Below are 22,574 nucleotides of genomic sequence, written 5' to 3'. Positions count from 1 at the left end.
TTGCCAGAGAAAAGAAACCTTTGGGATGAGACGAAGCGATGCAACTGAAAAATAAAATACTTTGCACATGAAGAGCATTAGTTTTTAACTGATAAAGTGTAATTTAAGAGGAATCTTTAGGAGAATGTGATGCACTCCTGGGATTTTTAGCTTTGCCCAACATAAACCACAAAGTTTCAGTTTACCTGAATGCACCCTTTTTTTGATTGGGACATCAGGAATCTTCAGCAAAGCGGGTGACTTGTCCCGAGAGGCTGGGAGCTGTGGAGCTGTGCAGCCAGGCTCGTTTCTTTACCCTGCCTGAGCCGGGCTGTTACCCGGCACAGGGTGAGGGGAACCGTGTGTGCAATGTGGCTGAATCCAATCTAACAATTTGGCTCTCCCACAGAAAGTGCAAGAACACTCTTCATCACCGGACAACTCGTTCCATGTATTCATCAGCCTGTCCCGGCTGGCATCCATCTCCAGCCTGTCCCGTGCCTGAGTGGTGATCCTGCTGTGCTCTCGGTGTGTCCTCGATCTGCAAAGCCGGTGTGGGAAAAGCCCTGATGTAAAGCTAAAGATTACTGTGCCACAAAGCCGTTGACAGCCACAGCGTGCCTCTGCTGAGACTGGTTTGAGAGATGACATAAATGATACCCTCAATTAACGTGGAAGGGATGCGCCCTGCGGCCGGGGGGGCTTTGGGTACCGCTATGGGGAGGGATGTGGCAGGGGGGCTTTGGATACCGCTGTGGGGAGGGATGCGACCGGGGGGGCTTTGGGTACCGCTATGGGGAGGGATGTGCCTTGCGGCTGGGTCAGTTTTGGGTACCGCTATGGGGAGGGATGCAGCCTGGGGGGGCTTTGGGTACTGCTGTGGGGAGGGATGCAGCCTGGGGGGGCTTTGGGTGCCGCTGTGGGGAGGGATGCAGCTTGGGGGGGCTTTGGGTGCCGCTGTGGGGAGGGATGCAGCTTGGGGGGGCTTTGGGTGCCGCTGTGGGGAGGGATGCGGCCAGGGGGGCTTTGGGTACTGCTGTGGGGAGGGATGTGCCTTGTGGCTGGGGGGACTTTGGGTACCACTATGGGAAGGGATGAAGCTTGGGGGGGCTTTGGGTACCGCTGCGAGGGGAGATTCAGGCACCGAGACCGGGCTGGGCGCTGCCCACAGCCAGCCCTGCGTGGTGCGTGCCTCCCCGGGGGGGGGTCGAGGCCCCCAGCCCGCACAGCCCCCCGTGGGCCGGGGCTCGGGCACCGGGTCCAGGGGCAGCACCGGGGGGGGGGGGGGGTCCAGAGGCAGGGAACTGCGGGGGCGGGGGCAGGACCGAGGAGTCCGGGATTCGGGAACTGGGGGAGCGGGGCGATGCGGGGGGGGGGGGCAAGACCGGGGCTGCGGGCTGGTAGCACCGGGGATGCGGGGCAGGACCGGGGGGGTCTGGCTGCGCCCGGGCGGGGCGGGGCGGGGCCGGGCCGGCCCCATCGGCTCCGCTGCGAGAGGCGACCGGTGCCTCCACCGGGGGGGGGCCACGGACACGCCTGGGCTGCGGGACGCGGGCGGGACCGGCACCGACACCGGCACCGGCACCGGAGCGCAGCCCGGCTCGGGACCGGGTGGAGGCGGGCGCGGGTGGGGCGGGGGAACCGGCCGGCTCCAAACCCGCCCCCCGCCGCGGGGAGGAGGCGGTGGCCGAGCCCCCCCCCCCCCCCCCCCGCCGTTCCGTGCCGTGCCGAGCCGTGCCGTGCTCCAGCCGCGCCGTGCCGAGCCCAGCCCAGGCGGACCCACGCCGTAGCGAGCCTTTCCGCCTCTCCTCCATGGCGGTCCCCGGTCCCACGCGTGTCCCGGCCCCGGCACGGAATCGCCGCTGAGCCCTGAGCACCGGCCCGGCGTCCAGGTAAGCCCCGCGGTCGGCCCCGGTCCCCGGCTCGGGGAGAGGCGGCCACGGGCACCTGCCCGCAACCGGGACGGATCCTGCCCTTCACCCGGCGGTGCGGGACCCGGGGGGCGGCTCCGGGGGTCCCGGCGGAGCCTCTTTCCCCTAGGGGGGGCACCCGGTCCCGCGGTGCCCAGCCCTGGGTTTTATCCCTTTTTATTTCCCCCCGGTCCCATCCGAGCCCGGCGGGGTCGGATGCTGCCAACCCGCAAATGGGGCAGAATCGGGTCCTTTGAGCTTCCTCGGAGGATGCGAGGAGGAGGAGGAATAGGGGGGGGAACAGCCAGGATCTGGCCCCCCCGCCGCCCACCTCCCGCTCGGTGTCGGGGCGGCCTTTGCGGCTGCCGAAGGAGTTTGCTTCATACTTGGAGACCGTCCCGCCACGCAGAAACACAAACACGGCGAGGGACGGCTCAGGGTGCAGTTTATTCACAGGAGGTGGGGGGGAAAAAATGCGTCCTGTCTAAATATTAGTTTTAAGAAACGGAAGGATCTACGACCGGGTTCTGTCTGCATCTGCAACCCCGTCACCTTCTCCCGGCTCCAGCCGCCAGCTTTCGGCCGCCGCCGAGCTGTGGTAACCATATCCAGAGCTTTGCAGGGGCTGGGAGGCGAATTTCACCCCGGCGTCGAGGGAGGGAATTTCCCACTCTTGCTGCGGTCTGTACGAAGGCTTTAAAAAAACAACTTAGACCTCGGATGTCTTTATTGCACATATATGGTAGCTTGTAGCCAGCACTGATTTAAATCCCCTCGTTGCTTCGGGAGCCAATCCACAATTAGGCGCTGGGTCGAGGGCATGGTTTATCGCAGCGGGAGAAGGGACTGCCTGCTGTCGGAAGCGGCGTGTGAGTCGTGTGCTGAACTCCCAGGTCTGAAGCCAGGATCATCTGTGGATCCCAAATTCAGACTCTCGTGTTTGTGGGTGCTCCTAGATTTAATGGCAGAAGCGGCCGAGATGCTGCATGGTACAGGGCAGCATCGAGCAGGGAAGTGGGGGTTTCTGGGCAAGATTTTAGGAGGCTTGAGCACCTGGTTTTGGGTTTTTAGCTGCTGGTTTTAACAGGGCCTTTGGTTCAGACCCAAACCTACCTGCCGTGGCACTGACTCCAGGTTGCAAAGCAGAGCAGCGCTGACTCTGGTTGCAAAGCAGAGCTAGAGACGCTGCTCCTGAGATTTGCTCTGGGCTGTGGCAGTGCCCCGGTGTGAGCATCCTCAGTGTCACCACAGAGCCGCCCGTCAGCCGGCGGCAGGCTGCGGGCTCGTCCTCCGCCTCCGTCCCCAGCAGCTCCAGGGCTGAGCTGGGTGGAAGAAAACGAGACTTTCCTACGTTTCTATATTTCAAGTTTTTAAGTAGCGCTGGATTTCGAAGTGCTTGCTCAATCCTGGTCCAGCTCGTGTCTTGCCTGGAGGAAGGAGCAGAGAAGGTGCAGTGCATCCCGATGCCGGCTGCAGGCATCCCGGGGGATGCCAGGCTGTCCCTCCCGCTTTGCAATCAGTCTGTGTGCGGTTGCAGCTACTTCGCAGCAGGATGCGGCACCAGGGCCAGGCTCCTCCCGGGCTGCACCGTCACAGGATTTTCAAGGGCAAGGGGAGCACCCAGCACCTTCCAGGCCTCCTGGCATCCAGCCCCCGGGCTGTAAATAAGACGAGCTGGTCCAGTCCGCTGTGACACAGCCGGCGGGGGGTGGACATGCAGGTCCTGGCACTGCTCCGGTGTCCCTTCTTGCTGGGAGGTGGGCACCCCTGGGTGCCTGTGCTGAGGGAGGACTGGGTGGTGCTGGGTGCTGGAGCAGGCCTGGCTGCGGCTGCACTGGGTGCCCTCCCACGGTGCAGATGCGAATCACAGCTCTCCGCTCAGCCATCTCCCTGCTCTCCCAGTGAAAGGCCCCTCCTAGGGCTGCCCTTGGGCTGCTCTCCTGTGACCGTACCAGGCTCGGGGGCTCCAGGGCATGCTTTTAAGGTTGATTTCCACCTTTGGGGGACTGCAAGGGAGGATCTAAGATTTGCAATACCCACTTTTTGAGGTCAAGGTACCTCTCGTGTGGCCCTAAACACAGCCCAGCGTGGCCAGAGCAGGCGTCACCTTGGCTGTCCCCAGCGCGTGCCATGCACACTCCCGGTCCGGTGGCATTCAGCACACAGGGCAGGCAGCTTTACCCAGGAGAGCCCCATCCTGTGAGATGCTGAGCCACGCCATGCCCACGCAGGGGTGGGCTTGGGGGGGGTCACAAAGAGCCAACAACTGCCTATTGATGTCAGCCCCTGCCTACAGAGCATCTCACGGTACCCAGCAGGGCTGAGTCTTGGCGGAGAGGGAGATGCTGAGAGGAGGGGAAGGTCCAGGGGCCCCGCGTGGGTGTCCATCGCAGGAGGTGCAGTAGTGCAGCTCAGGACTGGGGTGTGTGTTTTACTGGTGTGTTTTGTTTTTTTTTTTCCCCTGGTGCCACAGGCAATTTCATTGCTGTTCTAAGCTAAAGCACATGTGCACTATCCCACTTCCAGGACCCTTGCTAAGCCCGGCAGAGCAGCAGCATGTGATCCCATTCCAGTGGCTCCCAGGGCTCGGTGTGTGCAGGGAGGGGGTGAGGACCCGCGTACCACCCAGGCCTTCCATTCCCACTGTGCCAGGGATCACTTGGCATCCCAGGAGTGCTGCCGCAGCGATGCAGCCATGGGGTGGACCGGTCCCTTGGTCAGGGTGAGCCGTCTGCTCCAGCTCTACCGTTAGCTGGTTGGACTGGAGAAATCCCACCCAACCCAGCTTTTTCTGGGATTTGGCCAGTTTGGAGTAGTCTTTCTCCAGGAAACTTGGAGGAGAGGAAAAGAAGCCCAAACTTGCTCCCTCCTGCTTGTGCCGGGCATGGTGCAGAGATGCTCTCGTGTGAAGGAGCATCCCGAGAGCATAGGCACGAAGCAACCCCCTCTGCGATTGCCCTGGGAAGGGAAATGCCACAAGCAGTTTCGTTCCCATCGCTTCTTTGTCACGAAACCCAAAACGGGCTCACTTTGTAACTTAGCATCCAAAGAGCTAAATTGAAACAATCTATTTGCCACCGCGTTGTTCTCGAACGACGACAAAAAAGCATTTCCTTCTGCAGCTGTTCAAAGGCCGCGTCGCCAGCATGTCAGTCCCCTAATAAGCAATGTCAGCCGCATCAACGCTGGTTTTCATGAAGTGTTTTGATTTTGATGGAACCACAATTTTTTTTTTTCCAGCAGAAAAGGTTTCCTTTGAACTTTGTCCAAACCGAGTGTGTAAGGGGGTGGATGGTAGCTGCCGGGAGGGAAGCAGGGTAGCCCTGCCTGGCGCTTGCTGGGGGAAGGCAGCGCTCCGAGGAGCCGGCATCCCCGCACAGCCCTGGCGCAGCAGGAGGTGTCCCAGGAGGGGAAGTTCCTTCTTTAGCATCACTCCCTGGCCGCAATAATTCATGTCAGGAGTTGCATTTTTCTCTTTTTCAGCAGCTTTTTTGCAGTGCAGGGACCTGGCTACGTGGTGCTTGGGGCAGGGCAATAAATCCCATCCATAAGCCCTCCTGGGCAATGCCCAGTGCTGAGCAAGTAGATCATTCGTGAGCAGGGTCCGGGCTTGCGGAGTTTGCTGTAATGGGGCTCTGGGCTTTAGGGAACCCCTCGATTTCACCTTGGCTTGCTTTTTTCCAGGCTGTGGCAGAGGGGTGAGGTGGTTGTAAGCCCACCCCTAGTCCTTCCCAGGGAGAAAAATGTGTCCCCGAAGGAACCAAATGAATGCCGATTTTTGAAGCCTATGTAAAGCAAGCAAATAGGCCAAGATTTTGGGGATGGATAGAGTAAACAGCCATCATTGGGGCTGGGGAGGGCTGGCAGCCCACTACCCTTGCTGTCTCCAGGCCATGGCAGCTCCAGGGGCATCCAGGCATCGACAAACATGTTTTGGTTGAGTCCTGGGTTGAGAACCACTTTTGCCCCGTCTTTGCCATCTCTGGGTCTCACTTGCGATGGCAGAGCTGTTTGCAAAAGCGCTGAGCGCTCGCATCGCTGACCAGGCCACGGGCTTCTGCATGGCTTGTGGTGGCTTTTTTGCTTTTAATAATGTTGGTTTTGGCTGTGCTCTGATGGAGCTGGCTGGGAGCACGGGGTGTATTTATTGCCGGCTGTTGTTGTTCCCTGACCCTCCCCTATAAAACACTGGGGCTGTTGGACTTGGTGAAGGCGGCTGGTGGCCAAAGACCTCTTGGCCCCGTAAAATGGGGCAGAGCCCCCAGTCCTGCTGCCCCGGGCAGCCTCGTGCTGCGCTCCCGGAGCAGAGCAGGGTCAGCTCGTCCCTGTGCCACTGACCACAGGGCTGCAAGCCAAAATCCCAAATCCTTGTGGGGTTCATCCCAGTGGTTGTCGTCCGCAAGCAGCTCTGGGCTGCAGCCAGCAGAGCCGTGCCGGGAGGAAAGGGCAGGGGATGCTCCCAGAAAGTTGCTGGAGTGGCCTTTTGGCTTTTCCCTGGGGTTCTCCCTCTCTGCTGCCTTCCCCACGACAGGCAGGGATGCTGTGCCCTTGTGCAACATGGGGGGACCAAAGCCAGCCAAAACCTTGGGTACCAATTAAAACATCTTCATCCCCTCGAGCAGGTGCTGCATCCCACCCGGGGACACCAGTCCCGTCCCTCCGGGGTGTCCCCGAGGAAAGGCTCGCCTCTGATTTAATAGGGCAGCTGCCGTCTTCGTTAAGTGGTGCTGGCTTATTAAGAGCACATTTTTGAGGCTTAGCAGCTCCACGGAGCTGTCTGGGAGGGATGGTGCCAGCGGCGGAGCCGCCACACGTGGCGGGAGGACGTGGGAGGCGACCACTGGCAGCGATGCTCTGCCGAGTCGAGCCGAGCCGGGCTGGGTGCCGGCGGTCTCACCTCGCTTCCCCAAACCGGGGACACACACACGCCTGTTTAGTGCCCAAGGGTGCTTGGGAGAGGCTGAAAGGACCCAGCCAGGATTTGGGTGGCACGAGCCCTCTGAGCACGGGCGGAGGAGGGATGCATAGGCAAGAAGGGATGGTGATGGCTGGCTGTGCCCTGGCAAAGCATCACTTGCGGTAGGATCTCCCTGGCAGAGGACCGACGGGGAGGAGTGGGGGATCTGGCTCTCCTCCTGTCTCCAGGAGCAGATCTGAGGACAATTACCTTTTCCATCCCCAAACGCCGGCACAGGAGCTGTGGAGGGATGGGCTGTGGAGGAGAGGTGGCATCGGCACGCCGGCCCAGGGCTCCCCGCCAGGACGGGGATGACGGCGGGGTGTAGGGCTTGGCTGTGCCTGCCGGCTCCGCTCCCGCAGGCAGCAGGAGAAGAGATGCGCAGCAATCCCATCTTCTTGCTGGAGCTCTTCCTCCAGCCGCACCGTTATCTTCCAGCAGCGCTTTCTTTAATTTCCTGTTGCTCTGAGCAGCGCCAGCGGGTCCCGCTGCAACCTCTGGGCTGGGAAGGGTGGAAAATTGGCAGAAAAGGGGCAGATTGTTCCTGCCCACGTCGCCTCGCAGTCCTGCCCTCACCTTGCTGACGGTGCCGGCTTCTCCACAGGAGCACGGGCAGGGTTTGAACGGCCGCGCTTTGATTGCAAAGAACGTTTTATGGCAGCGCAGAGCACACCACGCTGTCGGCTGGGGGCAGGAAAACCAATCCCGATCTCTTATCCACAAGCTCGATTAGATCTGATCTGGAGTTGCAGGAGACGGGTGGGAAGGGCAATGCCTCCATAGTTCTCCCCCAGCGATGTCCTGGGATCGCTTGGGTGTGATCAGAGGGCTCAGAGGGCAAAACTTTGCTTTGTCGGGAGCTGTGTGGCTCTTCCATGCTGAAAGCCTCTGGTCCCTGAGGGCATCCCAAGCAGGTTTTCCCCACAGTGACAGGAAAGCTCCGGGGACTTGTCTGTCTGCATCAGCATGATGCTGCACCACTGTATCACCATCTCTGCATGCAAAGGCCCAGGTGACTCTGACCTGCTGCCTTTTGGGGACCCTCCAGCTATTCCCATCATCTCCAGCCCTCTTTATCCCAAGCATCTCCCAGTTTCAAACTTCCACCACCCAAAAATCTCCATTCCCAGTCCACTGCTGTTGCTGTCTCAGGAGGAATTTCTCATTTGTTCACTCTGGAGCAGCACTAAGTGGTTCAATATGTCGGCAGTTGCTGCTGGAGTCGGACAGTAAATGCTAATGGGATATTAGTCTGTGCACCGTCCAAAACCCACTGGAAGGGTTTAGTGCAAATTGGATTTGCAAACCTCTCTCGGGTCTCTCTGCCCTCAGCAAAGCGCTGTAATCCCCGGCGGGCGCCTTGACAAGCCAGCTCCTTCTGTGCAAAAAGAAATTAAATATATAGAGAGAAAAAAGGAGTGAAGATACAGGGGATTTCCCATTGCCAGGCTGGAGGTGGCATCGGCATCACCAGTGCTTCTTGGTCTGGTTGCTGTTGAGGGATGCGGATGGGTGCTGTTGAGAGATGCGGATGGGTGCTGTTCAGGGATGCAGATGGGTGCTCATCCCTCATGGGGGCACCTCGGGGCTGTAACTCCCCCGTCCTGCCCCTGGCATGCCTTGTTTCTGGCTCAACCTGTCCTGCTTGCAGGGATGCTGGGATAGGGCAGGATCTGTTTCTCTGGGGATGAGAATGGGAATTATTAAGGTGGGAGCTGAAGGGACAATGCCAGCTCACCGGAGACACGTGGAAAAGCCAGAGGTGGCCGCTCTGCTCCCACGGGCGCCTTGGAAAAAGGGGGAGTTAATACACGGAGTCTTTCAAGGGCCATCATGCTCCCAGGGCATTTTTGCAAAGGGGAAACTGAGGCACGCTGCAGCACAGTGACCCCCCCGGGGATTTGGGGGAGCTGGAGTGTGCCGCGACGCCAGCCAAATCCGCAAAGAAGGAAAACCCTACAAAACAGGGAAGGCGAAAGCAGCCAAAGCTGCTGCATGGGAGGAGGCGATGCTTTTATGGCAGCCCTCTTGCCCTCCTGCCTCTGTCGTGTTTTTCCCTCCTGGATCCCACCAAGGGCTTTTCCTTTCTTGGGAAAAAAGGAGATTTTGCCCCCAGAGCACCCGTGGCAGCTCACAGATACCAGCGGTGTTGAAACCGGCCCAGAGGAAAGCACATCTGGGGCCTGGGCTCCGTCTCACTGCCAAAATTTAAGCTTTTAACCCTATTTCCTGAGGCACTGGGATTGTTCAAACAAGCCACAGTAATTAGTTTCCTCCGACGAACCGCCCCTTTTTGGCATCGCGTGGTTATTTAGTGCATGGGGGGGTGGTTTGTCACTCCAAAAAAAAAAAAATTGACGTTCAGACTTCAGGTTTCAGCATGAGGGGGAAATTTTGGGCTGGAGAAACAGTGTCAGGCAGTGCATAAGACTGCTGTTTTCTGGCACACCAGCACCCATGGGTGCCCAGCACTGTGGGGGGTCTTGCTTGTGCTTTTTTTTTTTTTTGGCTGGAGTTATCCCTGATTTCCTGCAGGGGTACAGAAACTGTCCTAGGTTTAGTGGGATTTCAAACGATATGTTTTTATTTTCTCTGCCCATCAGCAAATGGGATTTGGCTGCATCAATGGGGGTTTTTGCAGTTTTTATTCCCACCTCGTTTCCCGTTATGGCGTTATTTCGCGTCATGCCACAAGCGACACTCTCTGCTCCAGCTGACGTGCCAAGCAATACCATCCTGAAGCATTTATCATAATTTTGTCTCTAATTACTCATCTCTTATCATAAAGGGTGGCTCTTGCTGCTGCTTAGACCTGACTGAATCAGCTTATAAAGGTTTTTGGGTTGCTATAGCCTTGCTGACCTTGACGAAGCAGTTACACCTTGTCAGGGTCAGTAGGGACATGCAGCCGCCAGGCTGGGGACCAGCACGTGCTGGAACCCACGAGCTGGGGACCACACCGCCCGTGTCCAACCAGCTAGGATTTTTAAACGCTGTAGCTAGGAAGAAGAACAGAGATCCCCAAAATGTGATGTTTTCAAGGATTTTTTTGCAGAACCGGCGTATGAGGGATGTTGGGGGTGGAGGTCTTGGCCGGGTGCCCCCAGACCTCTGTGCAGGCACCACCCGGGTGTCCCTGTGCTGGCCGGGCAGGGTGAACACTGCAGTGAGTCGTGCTGCATTTAAACTGCTTTTTTTTTTTTTAATGCTGATTTATATTGCAGCTGCGTTTCTGCCTCCGTCGTGCCCCGGCAAGTGACAGAGAGAGCGGCAAGGACGGGAGCGGCAGGGTGGGAGATGAGGGCAGCCAAGGCTGGAGAGAAAGCAGCATCTTTATTTGCCCACGCAGGGATCAGCTAAGCCCAGCCAGGGCTAAGCCGGTCCCAACGAGGGGACCCAGCGGGACACCGCGGCAGAAATCACCATGCTGCTGTGCTCGGGTCCGCGTCTGCAGCGGGATTCCTCCCCGCCACGCACCCGCTGTATCCCCTGTTAATTAATGACATGAAAGCTCGCGTGGGACCTCCAGGGAAGGAATCAAAGGTGCTTTCGCTGCCTCCCACGGCGTGGATGTGTCCCGCGGGGCCACCTGCCTCCCCGCAGCCCCGCGTCGTGTCGGGGCGCACGCCGGACGGTGAGAGCAGAAATCCCACGGGAGGGACGGGAGATGGTGAGACTGGTCGGCATCATCCCGGCATCTGGCTCGCGAGGACTCCTTGGAGGAGTCGAGCCCCAAAATGGGTCTGAGTGGGGCTGGCTGTGCTCCGGGAGGTGGGCAGGGGAGGCGAGTGGGTCATGGCCCTGAGGTTTCTGGGCTGGGGGCACCGGAGCGGTGCCAGGCACTGCACAGGGCACTGGCACTGGGTTTTCCGTCCCAGTGAGTTTGGCTTCTCCTGCCCGTCCAAGCCAGCGTGGCTTGGGGCAGCAGGATGCTGTCCCCTGCCATGCAGGGACAGCTCTTCAAGGTGCCCCTTGGCCGTGGCACAAATTGGGATTTTTCTCCCCTGTACTCCATCCCCTCCTGGAAGAGCTCCCAAACCCCCTCGCTGGCAGCATTTGCTCAGTTCCCATCGGTGCCGTCGGCTCCCCCAGCTCAGGGACACGGGACAGGGCATCTCCTCCTTGGCACGGGGCTCTGGCCATGCCGTGGGGTCTGCAGGGGGTCCTGTGCCTGCTCGTTCCCAGCTCTACGGCCCGTGGGGAGAAGATGATGCCCTTCGGTGAGGCACATCGCCGGAGGTGCCGAGGGATGCGGGATGCATGTATGGCTCGGATGAGTTAATGTACCTGAAATTCCTGCCACCTCCTGGTGCCATCTCCAGTGCTCAGCCTGGCTGCCTTTGAGCTGGTTTGGCTCCCTGAAATCCGAAATGAGGGAAATGGTGGGAACACGGATGGGGCCAAAAGCGGGGCTGCTCCGTCTGATGGCAACTACCCTGGCTGAGCTCAGCAGGGCTGGAAAGCTGTGCCCCAACCTTGCTGCTCACGTTGAGACGCAGCATCCCAGCTGCGGCAAAGCTGTGAAATCTTCCTTCTCCAGCCACGACCTGGAGCACAGCATGGCCATCATCCACTGGCATCGCCTGCGGCACCACAGGGTGCACGTGCCCCTAGGAAATCCTTCAGCTGTGTCGCATGGGCTTGGTGAGGACTTATTTTTCTTATTATTTTTATTGTGATGATGGGGTTGTGGGGTTTGGTTTTTTGTTTTTTTTTTTTTTTTTTTACCCAGCTGTGTGGAGGGATGTAAACCAAACCCGCCGTAATTCAACCTGAATGTAAATGTCATGTCAGCGTGGGAACGGTGCAGCTTGCCGACGGTTGGCGTGTTCAGCCAAGGGGCTCCCCGCGCTGCCGGGAACGCTGATGCTCGCCCAGCCGTGGCCCCTTCTCCCCCTCCGCCATCCCATGGGTGCGGGACCAGCTCCGCCGCTGCCATTTCCTCACCAGAGCCGAGCGGCTGCAGCCAGGAGGGGCTTTGGCGGTCGCCCCAAAAGGTTTTCCCAGAGGAGCTGGGCTGCGGCAGGGAGCCCAGGGATGAGGGTCTGGCTTGTTTGTGGTCGGCCCTTTTTGGGGGGGGGGACTGGGGGAAGCTGGGTCTGCGGGAAGAGCTTTGGAGTTTCTTGCGTTGGGCTGGTTTTCACTTAGGCAAAGCAGAACCATCTGTCCCGCGCTCGGCTCTGGTTTTGCTTACGGGGGAGCGGGGAGAGCTGGGGAGGGGAGGAAGGCGGCGCAGGGATGAGCCAACGCTGCGGGCCTGTGGGATGCGCCGCGGCCATCGTCGCTTTTGGCATTCAAAGCATCAGGCTGTGCCACGGTGCCGGGGTGAGAGAGCAGCCGGCAAGGACGTGGGTGCCGCTGCCCCGTGTCCCCAGCCAAGGGGATGGCTGCGCTGAGATGGTGGCACTCCGTGTCCCCGGAGCAGAGCTGGAGATGGGGACATTGTCCTCCTTCCCCTCCTTTATGCACCCACTTACTGTCAAATGAGCAGGAAAATTCAACAGTTCAACTCAGATCAGAGTTTGGGGCTTTTTTCCTTTCAACGCTCCTCATTTTGGGGCCAATTTTGCCATTTGGGGGCTGGTTTGACCCTGGGGCATTGGCCATCCCGCTGCAGGCTAGTACTCTCAGTGCAGCATCCGCCCTGGTCAGGGGTGTCAGACACCCCGATGCTCTTTTGGGGGGTTCGATTCCCCAAAAAGCATGTCAGGAGCTTGCGATAAGTTTGGCGGAAAGTCTGCCCGGGTGGTCTCTCTGCCACCCCCATGCCCTCCGGGACCGGCCGACCGTCCTTCGAGCAGGACCAGGCGTTGAGCTGGAGGCCGCTGCTGGAGGAGCCGCTTTTCAGCAGCCCCTGGAGCTGCTTCACGGTGAGCCTGGATGGAAATTGTTTAATTCCTGCGGGGTGAGTCATGAGGAGCCAGGATTTCAAAGCAGCTTGGCTCCCATGTAAGGCACTAAAATAAACAGTGTGTGGCAGGTGGAAGCTCTCTCTGATGTCCCATCAAGGCCTTTGTCTTTCCAAGTGGTTTGTGTTGCCAAAAAAACCTCTCGGCCACTCCGTGGCCTCATCCATTCTTGCAGCGTGGCTGAGGCCGAGCGCTTGAAAATAATGAGTCAATGCCCGGAAGCATGAATCGACTGAAAATTTATGACACACTTATGATATAATGTCTTTTGGGTTCTCTGCATTCTGGGCTTTGAAGCGTCAGGACTGAAAGTTTTTGCGTCTCCTCTTTCCCCCTGCAGCAAGGAGGATTTAGGGTAAAAAAAATAAAACTCTGCTTTTCCTCCTTCATCTCGTGACTCCAGGAGCTGAGGCTTTAATGAGTCAGCGGATATTGGAAACAAATCCTGTCTGCTTGAAAAATTGGAAATGGGTTAGAAAAAAAAGAGCTATGAGAAAAACTGAGACCATGAAAAGCGAGGGAAGTCCGAGAAGCCCATAATGTTCTGTTTTTGTGAGCGAAGGTAACACATCTGCAGGGAAGGGGTTGCTGCTTTTTGATTTAGTAGGAAAAGGCAGCGGAAACACCGACACTCGGGAGCTGAAGCAAAGAAAACTCCAACTAGAAATGAGACTCAATTGATTTGACTTTTTTTTTTTGCTGAACAGTGAGGGTAATCAAGCCTTGGAAAAGTTTACTTAGGGCCGTGGGATGGATTTGTTGGATCCCCTTTGAAAAGAAAGATGAGAGGCACGAGGAGCTCATGGAGGGTTTTTGGGAGGATCTGCAGCGGTGGGGGGAGCCAAGATAATCAACTTGCTCCCTCCAGACTAAGCAATGGGAGTTGGCTGTGCTGCTATTTGTTGTTTTTCCTTAAGATTTCCAATTCTTCAGGACACGGAGCGGTTTCTCCTCTGCCTGGAAAGCAGTGAGCCCGGACAGGAGCTGGCTGCAGCGGGGATGAGAGCGGGGCAGGTGACAGCAGAGAAGGCTGCGGGAGCAAAGGCTTCATGCCAGAGTGGTTTTAGTGCTGGGCTCCTGTGAAACGGGGCTGGTTTGGGGGCTGTCCGGCAGGGAAGGGTCTTCTGTGGGATTGAGTTTCCCATCTTGGCAGCAGGCACAGTGCGGCTAGGCAGTTGTGATCGCATTAATGGATTATCAGGAGAATGCAGGAAAATAGGGAGCTTTTGGGCTGTTCTCCAGAAGAAAAAGCTGAGCGCAAACTTTGGCCTTTCATCGAGCTGGGGAGGATCCCTGGGTCCCTCCCCGGGATGTAATGCTGCTGCGAGCACCCAAACCCTGCCAGGACTTGACCGAAAAACCCCCTCACAGCACACCATGGACCATGGGTGGTGTGGCTTCAGTGGGTGTATTTTGGGGTTGGAGTAAATGCGCAGGTACAGCCTGTGGCAGAGGATGACTCGTAAAGCTGCGATGCCTCGATGGGTTTTGGCTCCCAGAGATGCGCGGTAAAAGCCGAGCAGGGTGCCCAGCACAGCCGTACTTGCCTGTTTGCCCTGTGAAAAGAAGGATTTTTTTTTTGCTGGCAGAGGAGGCTGTGCGAGGAGCGGGCATCCTCGGATGAGGCTGCAGCTCTCTGCGAGCCCTCCTGCGCCCTGCGCTCGCCATCAGTCCCTTGGCACACCCTCGCAGCCACATTTTTGCACCTACAGTTCCTGTGGCACCCCAAAGCTCCAGGTTTGCTGGCTTCCTCCATCCCCTCCAGAAAGAGGGGGCAAAGCTAGAGCAACCTTGTCCCCCCCAGCCCGGCATGTGAGCCACTGTATCAGGGTTGGGTGGGAAGGTTTTGGTAGCGGGGGGGGGGCTACAGGGGTGGCTTCTGTGAGAAGCTGCTAGAAGATTCCCCTATGTCCGATAGAGCCAGTGCCAGCCGGCTCCAAGATGGACCCGCTGCTGGCCAAGGCTGTCAGCGATAGTGGTAGTGCCTCTGGGATAACAGATGTAAGAAGGGAAAAAAGTTGTGGCGGGCACAGAAACGGCAGCCAGAGAGGAGCGAGAACATGTAAGAGAAACAATCCCGCAGACCCCCGGGTCAGTGAAGAAGGAGGGGAGGAGATGCTCCAGGCGCCGGAGCAGAGATTCCCCTGCAGCCCGTGGGGAAGACCATGGTGAGGCAGGTTGTCCCCCTGCAGCCCAGGGAGGTCCACGGTGGAGCAGGGGGATGCCCGAAGGAGGCTGCGACCACGTGGGAAGCCCGTGCTGGAGCAGGGTCCCGGCAGGACATGTGGAGAGAGGAGCCCACGCTGGAGCAGGTTTGCTGGCAGGACTTGTGACACCGCGGGGGACCCACGCTGGAGCAGTCTGTGCCTGAAGGACTGCAGCCCGGGGAAGGGACACATGCTGGAGCAGTTTGTGAAGAACTGCAGCCCACGGGAAGGACCCACGTTGGAGAAGTTCGTGGAGGACTGTGTTCCCATGGGAGGGACCCCACAGTGGAGCAGGGGAAGAGTGAGGAGTCTTCCCCCTGAAGAGGAAGGAGCAGCAGAGACAAGGTGTGATGAACTGACCCCAGCCCCATCCCCTGTTCCCCACGCCACTGGGGGGAAGGAGGTGGAGAATTCGGGAGTGGAGTTGAGCCCGGGAAGAAGGGAGGGATGGGGGAAAGTGTTTTAAGATTTGGTTTTATTTCTCATTACCCTGCTCTGGTTTGATTGGCAATAAATTAAGTTAATTTTCCCCAAGTCGAGTCTGTTTTGCCCATGACGGTAATTGCTGAGGGATCTCTCCCTGTCCTTATCTTGACCCACAAGCCCTTTGTTATATTTTTCTCTCCCCTGTCCAGTTGAGGAGAGGAGTGATAGAGCGGCTGCGTGGTGCTTAGTTGCTGGCTGGGGTTAAACCCTGACAGCCGCCCACCTCTACCTTGCAGCCAAACCCCGTCCCTACCCCACCGCCCCATCCCTACCCATGCAATACACTTTTTCCAAAATTGCTTTGAGCAAGAGGGACGAGCCACCAGTGTGGATTTACTGGGCAATTTTCCAGGTCTGGGTGCCAGCTGGGGTACCCTGAGTGGCAGGGCTGCCTCCTGGCCCTGGGAACATGGGATATCCATCCTGCCATGCCGAGCCTGGAGCTGATGACACAGGGAGGTGGCTGCACCTTTGCGTTGTGGAGTAGCTGCAATGCGACCGGAGCAACAAGCAGCAACAGCAAGACTCAGCAGCGGCCGTGCCCAGCACTGCACGGTCCAGGCTGGGAAGACCCTGGTGTTTCCTTGCTGGAGCCTTGCTGTGCCAGCGGGAGCAAGACTTGGCCTCATCAACACTCAGACTAGATATGAGGAAGAAATATTTTATGATGAGGGTGGAGAAACACTGGCACAGGTTGCCCAGAGAGAGGTGGTCGATGCCCCATCCCTGGAAACATTCAAGGTCAGGTTGGACGGGGCTCTGAGCAACCTGCTCTAGTTGAAGGTGTCCCTGCTCATGGCAGGGGGTTGGACTAGGTGACCTTGAAAGGTCCCTTCCCACCCAACCCATTCTGTGAGTCTACGATTCTATGAACACTTGCCCCACCAGATGCTGAGCAATAGCCATAGGCAACTTTTTCACAGCAGCCTGGCATTGCCAGCAAACACTCGAGATGTGAAGGTTTGGCCCTGGGTCCCCTTCCCTGTGGGAGCCTGGCATCGCTCAGCATGGCCAGAGCTGTCGCCGGGTCTCGCCGGCTGCCGGCTTCACCCATTTCAGCTCCTCGCAAATGTTTTGCATGCTCGTGTGCAAACCGCCGCCTCCGGGCAGCTCAGGGCGCATGGCGCATCCCGGGGCACGGGCACCTTTGGGTACAGGTCTGCACCTGGGGAGGTTTTGGGGATGGGGGCTGCAGGATGGGGCTGAGCCAGTGGGGCTGTACCCAATGTGTCCAAACAGAGTGGCAAGAGAGCCCTGCAGCGATGCCTGCAGCGGCAGGTCCAAGGGAGCACATGTCAAACCCCTTGTGATTATTTATTGTTGCTGGGAGTGGGTTTAAAATACGTAGAAACCAGAAATATGGGAGGGTGCAGCTCGAACATCGTCCTGGGTGAGTCACGGCTGTGATTCCTGTGTGCGTGTGTGTGTGGTTTTTTCCTTTTCCCTCACCCTGAACTTCAGCTTTCCCCACAGGTTGGCACATGTGGTCTGTGGCTTTTTAGAGCAAGAGAAACTGAAGGCAAAGCCCAGAACTTTTTTTTTTTTTTTTTATTGTTTTGCACATTGGAACTAGGGTTTTAGTCTTTTGAAAGGTCACTGGCGAGCGGGTGGGGGCCAAAATTACTGGCTGCCGAAATAGGAGGCTTTTTTACGGGACGTGCAGTGAGGCTGAAACCGCTCTCCTAAAATTTTATGGGCTTGCAGTAAGCCAGAGGCCCTTCCTCAGGTGGACGGATCAAGTGTCGCAGCCTTGCTCCATCGCAGCCCTTTCCTCCCTGGCACAGGGTGAAGGGGGCTGAGCCCCCCAGGAACAGCTCTGGAGGTGACGATGAAGGTTGAGCTCTAGGTCGTGTGTGATCCCATTGCTGGTCGTCCACGATGGAATTCACCTCCCAAAATGCCCGAACATCAGCTGCCGAAAGCTGCTTTTCCTCCCGGACAACCAACCGCTGCCGTCCAACAAGTCACCGCAAGCAGGGACCCTTCCCCACCTCCAAAACCTGTGCCCTCTGCTTCACCTGAAGCTGCTATTTCTTCACGAGTCCTTCATTCCCCAAATTTTGCAAGCTGTCTGAGAACAAACTGCAATTTCCTCGGTCCTTCACCACTTAGCACCTATCCCCGCTGCCTTGCCGGGAACTGTTTGATGCCAATGAGCATTTTCGGTGGCTGTTCCCTGCTCCTGCTTTTATCTCAGAGGAGAAATCTGAACTTAAGGCACCTAAATATGATGATGAAAGTAGATGCAAACACACCCAGCGGCCTCCATCACCCTCCCCGTGCCTGCAGGACGAGGAGACCGGCTCGACCTTGGCTCCGCAGGAGGAGAAGTGGCAGCAGATGGGGACGGCACCGTCCCCCTCCCAGTGCTCCCAACGCTCCCCACCAGCCGGCTGCAAACTCTCGACCCGACACACGTTTTGCTGCCGGTGCTTATCGGCGCGGTGTCTCAGCCAGCTCCGCCGCTTTGTACCCCGGCGGGATTTCATGATCTTACCTCCTTATATGGCAAAACTATTCTTTTTCTAGCTTGGCATTGTTTATAGCCCAGTTGAAAATATTTAGACTCTGGCTGGTTTCTACAATTATCTTGTAACCTACAGGGCATATAATTACTGTTAGTTAATGTGCAATTATCTGCATCCCGTAAAATAAAGGGTTGCTGGCGATGAGGCAGCGTTCACAGCCCTTCTTGTTGTTTTCTACAATAACAGTAAAAGCAAACCTGTCAAATTCCATTTTAAAATAAACATTTTTTTCCCCTGGTAAATTCTATTTGGCAAATATTGCTAAACTGGGGTTATGGGGTTTTTTTTTTTTTCCTTCTCTCTTTTTTTTCCCCGGTGGAAAATTTATTTAAAAAGGAGAAATGTTTGGAGTTTGCAAGGAGCTGAAATAAAAAAAGGGGCCAGGAGGCAGCTGCAAGTCCGTGCCGCTTTCCAGAGCCTGTCTTTGATGGGGATTTAATGGCTGCCAGCCCATTGACGGGAGCACGGACCCGATTCCCTGCTGCCCTGCCTGGCTGCAGGGTCAGTTGTAAAATCCCACCAGATCCAATCTGCTTTGGATGGAGAAAATTGAATGGCGTAAGGTAAGGGCCTGGCTCACCTGTGAAGGAAATGCCAGTGGGGGGGTTTGTGCTTTAAAGAAGTGCTGGGCTGCAACCCCGGGTGATCCGCATGGCCGAGGTGCCCCATCCCACCGCAAGCCTTGCAGCTGCGCCAGGACAGTCCAGCCGCCCTGTTCATTTTTCCTGAGGTTTTCATGATTTTGGCTGGGTTTGATGGAGCTGCCGTGTCGGTGCGCCGGCGGGGAGGGATTTGGGCTCCAGTCGAGCATCTGGGTGAGAGGATGGCAGGAGCGGACTCGCGGTGCTCCACGCACCTCGCCGAAGGACGGGGACATCAAACCACACCGGGGCTCGGTGAGGGAGCGGGGAGGATGATGGAGACGGGAGCTCATTCCGCTGCTTGCCACATCCCAAACGGGATGTGCCGGGCGAAGAGGTGTCACAGGCCGGCGTGGCATGAGTTTGCCCATCCCTTACTCACAGCTGCCCACTGTGATATTGGCCCCCGGTGCAAGGAAACCTGGCCGGAGCGAGGGGAGGTGGATATCCACCTGCCCGGCCAGGCTGCGTGCTGTCGGGGATGGATGGGGCGAGGACACTGACTTGTCCCCACTGCCACCACCGGCCCCGAGCCGCCCTCACCCGCCGTGGCCAATTCCCCTTTGCAGCGCAGCCCTGGGCTGCACCGTATCTCTGTGCCTCAGTTTCCCTATTGCAACACTGGACCAGTCTCGGGAGGGTGGAGGGGACGAGATGGAGCCAAGGGGATGCTGGTGGTCCCATGGGAGATGGTCCACCAGCCCGAGGCATGGGGATGGGGGGAGGGAAGAGGGGGCCACGGGCGAAGGCCGCGTAATAAGGATATTTGTTTTGCCTGTTTTGCAGAGTTTCAATGTTCTGACTTGCTCTAAGATGAAGGTATGGAAGTTTGCAGCCATTGCATCGATGCTCCTCAGTTCCATGTTATCCATTTTAGTTTGTAGAGACATGTTCAACGGAAGCCGGAAATACAGCCCCTTGCCTTCCTCGCCGTCTTCCTCACGGGCATCCTCCTCTTCCTCCTCGCTGCCGGCGGCTCCGCGGAGATCCCCACGGGCCCTGCAACGCCACAGCTCGCTGCTCACCCAGTGTAAGCTGCTGCACTTCTGCCCCAGGGCCACCACCGCTCCCGCGCCTGCAGGATCCGGCCCCAAAACCCCAGCGGGGCACGCTTTCGCCTCGCAAGCAAAGCCCGGCGGGTTTATTCCCTGTTTGCTTTCCTCGCCGCCATCTCTTGCTTCTGTGCATCCCCTTTATGAGTGGTCAAAGAGGAGCTTGGGGTGCAGCGGGGAGGGCTCGGGGCGGCGAGTGAGGGGTCCTACAAAAATGCAGCCGCTGGGCACCAAACCTTGGTGCAAGCACGTCAGCTCTCCACCTAGGAAAACGGAATGCAAACAGCTCATCTTAAAGCAAAGGAGCTGCTTTTTTAGCTCCAAATGTGCTTTTTAAATTTTTTTTTTTAATTTCTGCACTATTTTTACAAATGCAAAATGTCAAACAGGAGCCGAAAACGAGGGGGAACGGCTCCGCTCTGCGGGGAGGCAGCGGCTTCCCCCGCAGCACCGCTCGCCCCTTCACGCTGGCAGCGTGCTGAAAATCTCCAGCATGTTTGTTTTGATTCCAAACCAGAAGAACTTCTTTTTGGGTTGAAATTTTGAAATCGATGACAAGTTGTCAAATTACACTTTCCTCCGCTTTTCCTGTGCCTCCCCCAGCACTGAGCTGGACTAACGCTGGCTTTAGGATTAGGACAAAGTTGCCAGTGGCGGTTGGGGACAGTTTGCATGTTGGCTGCTGGCCTAGGGGTCTTGGGGGGCAGCCCTTCCACCCAGGCCATAGGGAAACAGTGCAAATATTACATTTTTTGGTGTTTCTCCTCAATCCCATCATGGCTTTTCTGCAGCATCATCTCTTGGTCGGGATCAGATGGGGTTTCTAATTTTTTTTTTTTTTTGCACATTGGGGTGATGCCACCAAGGAGCAGCACTGGCATCTTTAATTCCTGCCGGGACGCTCTTTGCAGGCGCTTCATCCTTTCGATATCCCAACCGCGGTGCCAGCATCCAGCCATGCCGGAGAAGCATGGCTGCCCCATTCCCCGGCTGCAGCATCTGGAACCCATGAGCTTGGCAGGAGTTAATTGTGGGTTGGGTTTTTTCTCCCCTAAATAGTTGACTTTTAAGCATGCACTTGATGTTGTGCAGTGGAAGGGGCTGTTTGGGACAGCTCCAAGCAGGGGAGAGCTGGTAGGGAGAAAAAAAGAAAATAGGGCAGAAGAGGGAAAGGGCAGAAGAGGGGTTTGGGGTTTTTTTTGCCCTGCCGCCTTTCTGTCCTCATGGGCTGGGGGTGGCTTGGCCATGGCCCCCCCCCCCCGCGCCCACCCTGGGGCTCCCAAGGCCATGGGGATCTCTGGCCTTGGGCTTTGGGTTTTAAAGCCTTTGGGCACCTCACGCACACCTCAAAGGCGGCTTCTGGGAGACGCTGCGGTTCGGCCACGCGTTGTCGGGCTGCAGGGATGAATTTTGCAATTGGTGCCGGGCACGGAGGGAGCCGGGAGCCAGCAGCGGGGGACAGCCGCCCGCCCCGGGGGACCTCCATCCTGGAGGACGTCCACCTTCCCCAGGGGATTTCCATCCCGGGGAACATCCACCACCCCCGGGGACAGCCGCTAACGTCCTCCCCTTCTCTTGCAGACAGCAGCTTGCTGGAGAGCTACACGGAGGGGGAGATCCGGCAGCTGATCTCGGCGCTGGTGGAGCGCTACAGCCAGGCCATGAACTCGGGGGGCCACGAGCTGCCGCTCTTCCCCCGGACGGGCAGCCGCAGAAAGCGTGCCCGCGCTCGCCACAAACCCTGCGCCCTGAAGGAGCTGGAGGTGAGCGTCAGCGAGCTGGGCCTGGGCTACGAGTCGGATGAGACGGTGCTTTTCCGCTACTGCAGCGGCACCTGCGAGGCGGCCGTCCGGAGCTACGACCTCTCGCTGAAAAGCATGAGGAGCAGGAGGAGGATCAAGAAGGAAAAGGTCCGGGCTCGACCCTGCTGCCGGCCGCTGGCCTACGACGACGACGTCTCCTTCCTGGACGCCTACAACCGCTACTACACCGTCAACGAGCTCTCGGCCAAGGAGTGCGGCTGCGTGTGAAGGGCCGGGGCCATCGGGCGGGAGAGGCGATGCCCCGGCCCCGAAACCCCGCTGGCCGCCAGGCAGAGGGACCGGGGGCTGCGGTGGGGGGAGAGGGACGAGCCCCCAGACCCGCGGCCGGAGGAGGAGAGACTGAGCTGCCGGCGCGTCCCTCGGCGTTACCGTCCCGCTCGCTGCACAGGACTAGAGACGTGGTTGTCGGTGCCGGCGGAGGCTGCGGTTGTTGGAGCGGTGACGGCTGCTCGCGGCTGTCGTCCCCGCCAGGGGTGGCCCAGGGGTCCCTGTCGGCCCCTCCGGAGGGTGACGGTGGGCGTGCGACATGCACAGGGCACGTTCTACGCTGGGGGTGCGCGAGGTGCATCCTATGTCACAGGTACAGGTCGCGTTATTACCAGCAGCCAGGGTGTTGCAAAGCAGGTGCCACACGCGGCGGAGGGGACGGGCGCGCTGCGCACGCCGGAGACGTCGCACAGGCGGTGTGTTTTGTGCGCAGAGGGTGTCGTGCGGGTGTTGCTCTATATGGCATGGTGCCGGTGGGTTTGCCAGGGTTTTCGTGACCGTCATGCCGGGGTCCCTGCACTGCCAGGGGCAATTCGGCACCCCAAATCCCCGTGTTTGGGAGCAGGGATGCATCAACAGTGGTTTGCGCTCGGGGGAAAGGCTCTGGCTCCGCTCCCCGCACCCGCTCGTGCCCCCTTTGCCGTCGCCTCGCTCCCTGCAGCCCTGGGCTTTTCTTCTTAAAACTCGCGATAATCTGAAGTAACTGGATTAACCTCCCATCCTCCCCCTGCGGGCAGCCAGGCTGGAGACCTGCCACCGCCAGGGAGGTGACAGAGCCTCACGAGGCCACCAGAGAAGCCAAGGCAATCGCAGCC

General features: G+C 58.2%; 1 protein-coding gene across 2 annotated transcripts; it reads left to right on the top strand.

The window, feature by feature from the left end:
- Positions 1-1,551: 1,551 nt before the first annotated feature.
- LOC128148472 (neurturin-like) lies at positions 1,552-22,114 on the top strand. 2 transcript variants are annotated; one of them, XM_052802333.1, is made up of 3 exons: positions 1,552-1,871; positions 19,495-19,647; positions 21,251-22,114. In XM_052802333.1, exons 2-3 carry the CDS (start codon positions 19,506-19,508, stop codon positions 21,697-21,699), a joined length of 591 nt encoding a protein of 196 aa, XP_052658293.1. In that variant the 5' UTR covers positions 1,552-1,871; positions 19,495-19,505; the 3' UTR covers positions 21,700-22,114. The 2 variants fall into 2 exon arrangements, with proteins under 2 accessions (XP_052658293.1, XP_052658292.1); XM_052802332.1 differs by having other exon boundaries at positions 19,404-19,647.
- The last annotated feature ends 460 nt before the right edge of the window (positions 22,115-22,574 follow it).

The sequence above is a fragment of the Harpia harpyja genome, chromosome 11 (genome assembly GCF_026419915.1).
Source record: "Harpia harpyja isolate bHarHar1 chromosome 11, bHarHar1 primary haplotype, whole genome shotgun sequence".
Lineage (NCBI taxonomy): Eukaryota > Metazoa > Chordata > Aves > Accipitriformes > Accipitridae > Harpia > Harpia harpyja.
Note: the sequence above shows the minus strand (reverse complement) of the source record. Positions and strands in the feature narration are given on the sequence as shown.

Excerpts from the sequence above, each read along its gene's own strand:
- LOC128148472 (XM_052802332.1), top strand. The coding sequence starts at position 19,431 with ATGAAGGTATGGAAGTTTGCAGCCATTGCATCGATGCTCCTCAGTTCC. Across the intron at positions 19,648-21,250 it reads CAGCTCGCTGCTCACCCAGT|ACAGCAGCTTGCTGGAGAGC; the intron begins GTAAGCTGCTGC and ends CTTCTCTTGCAG.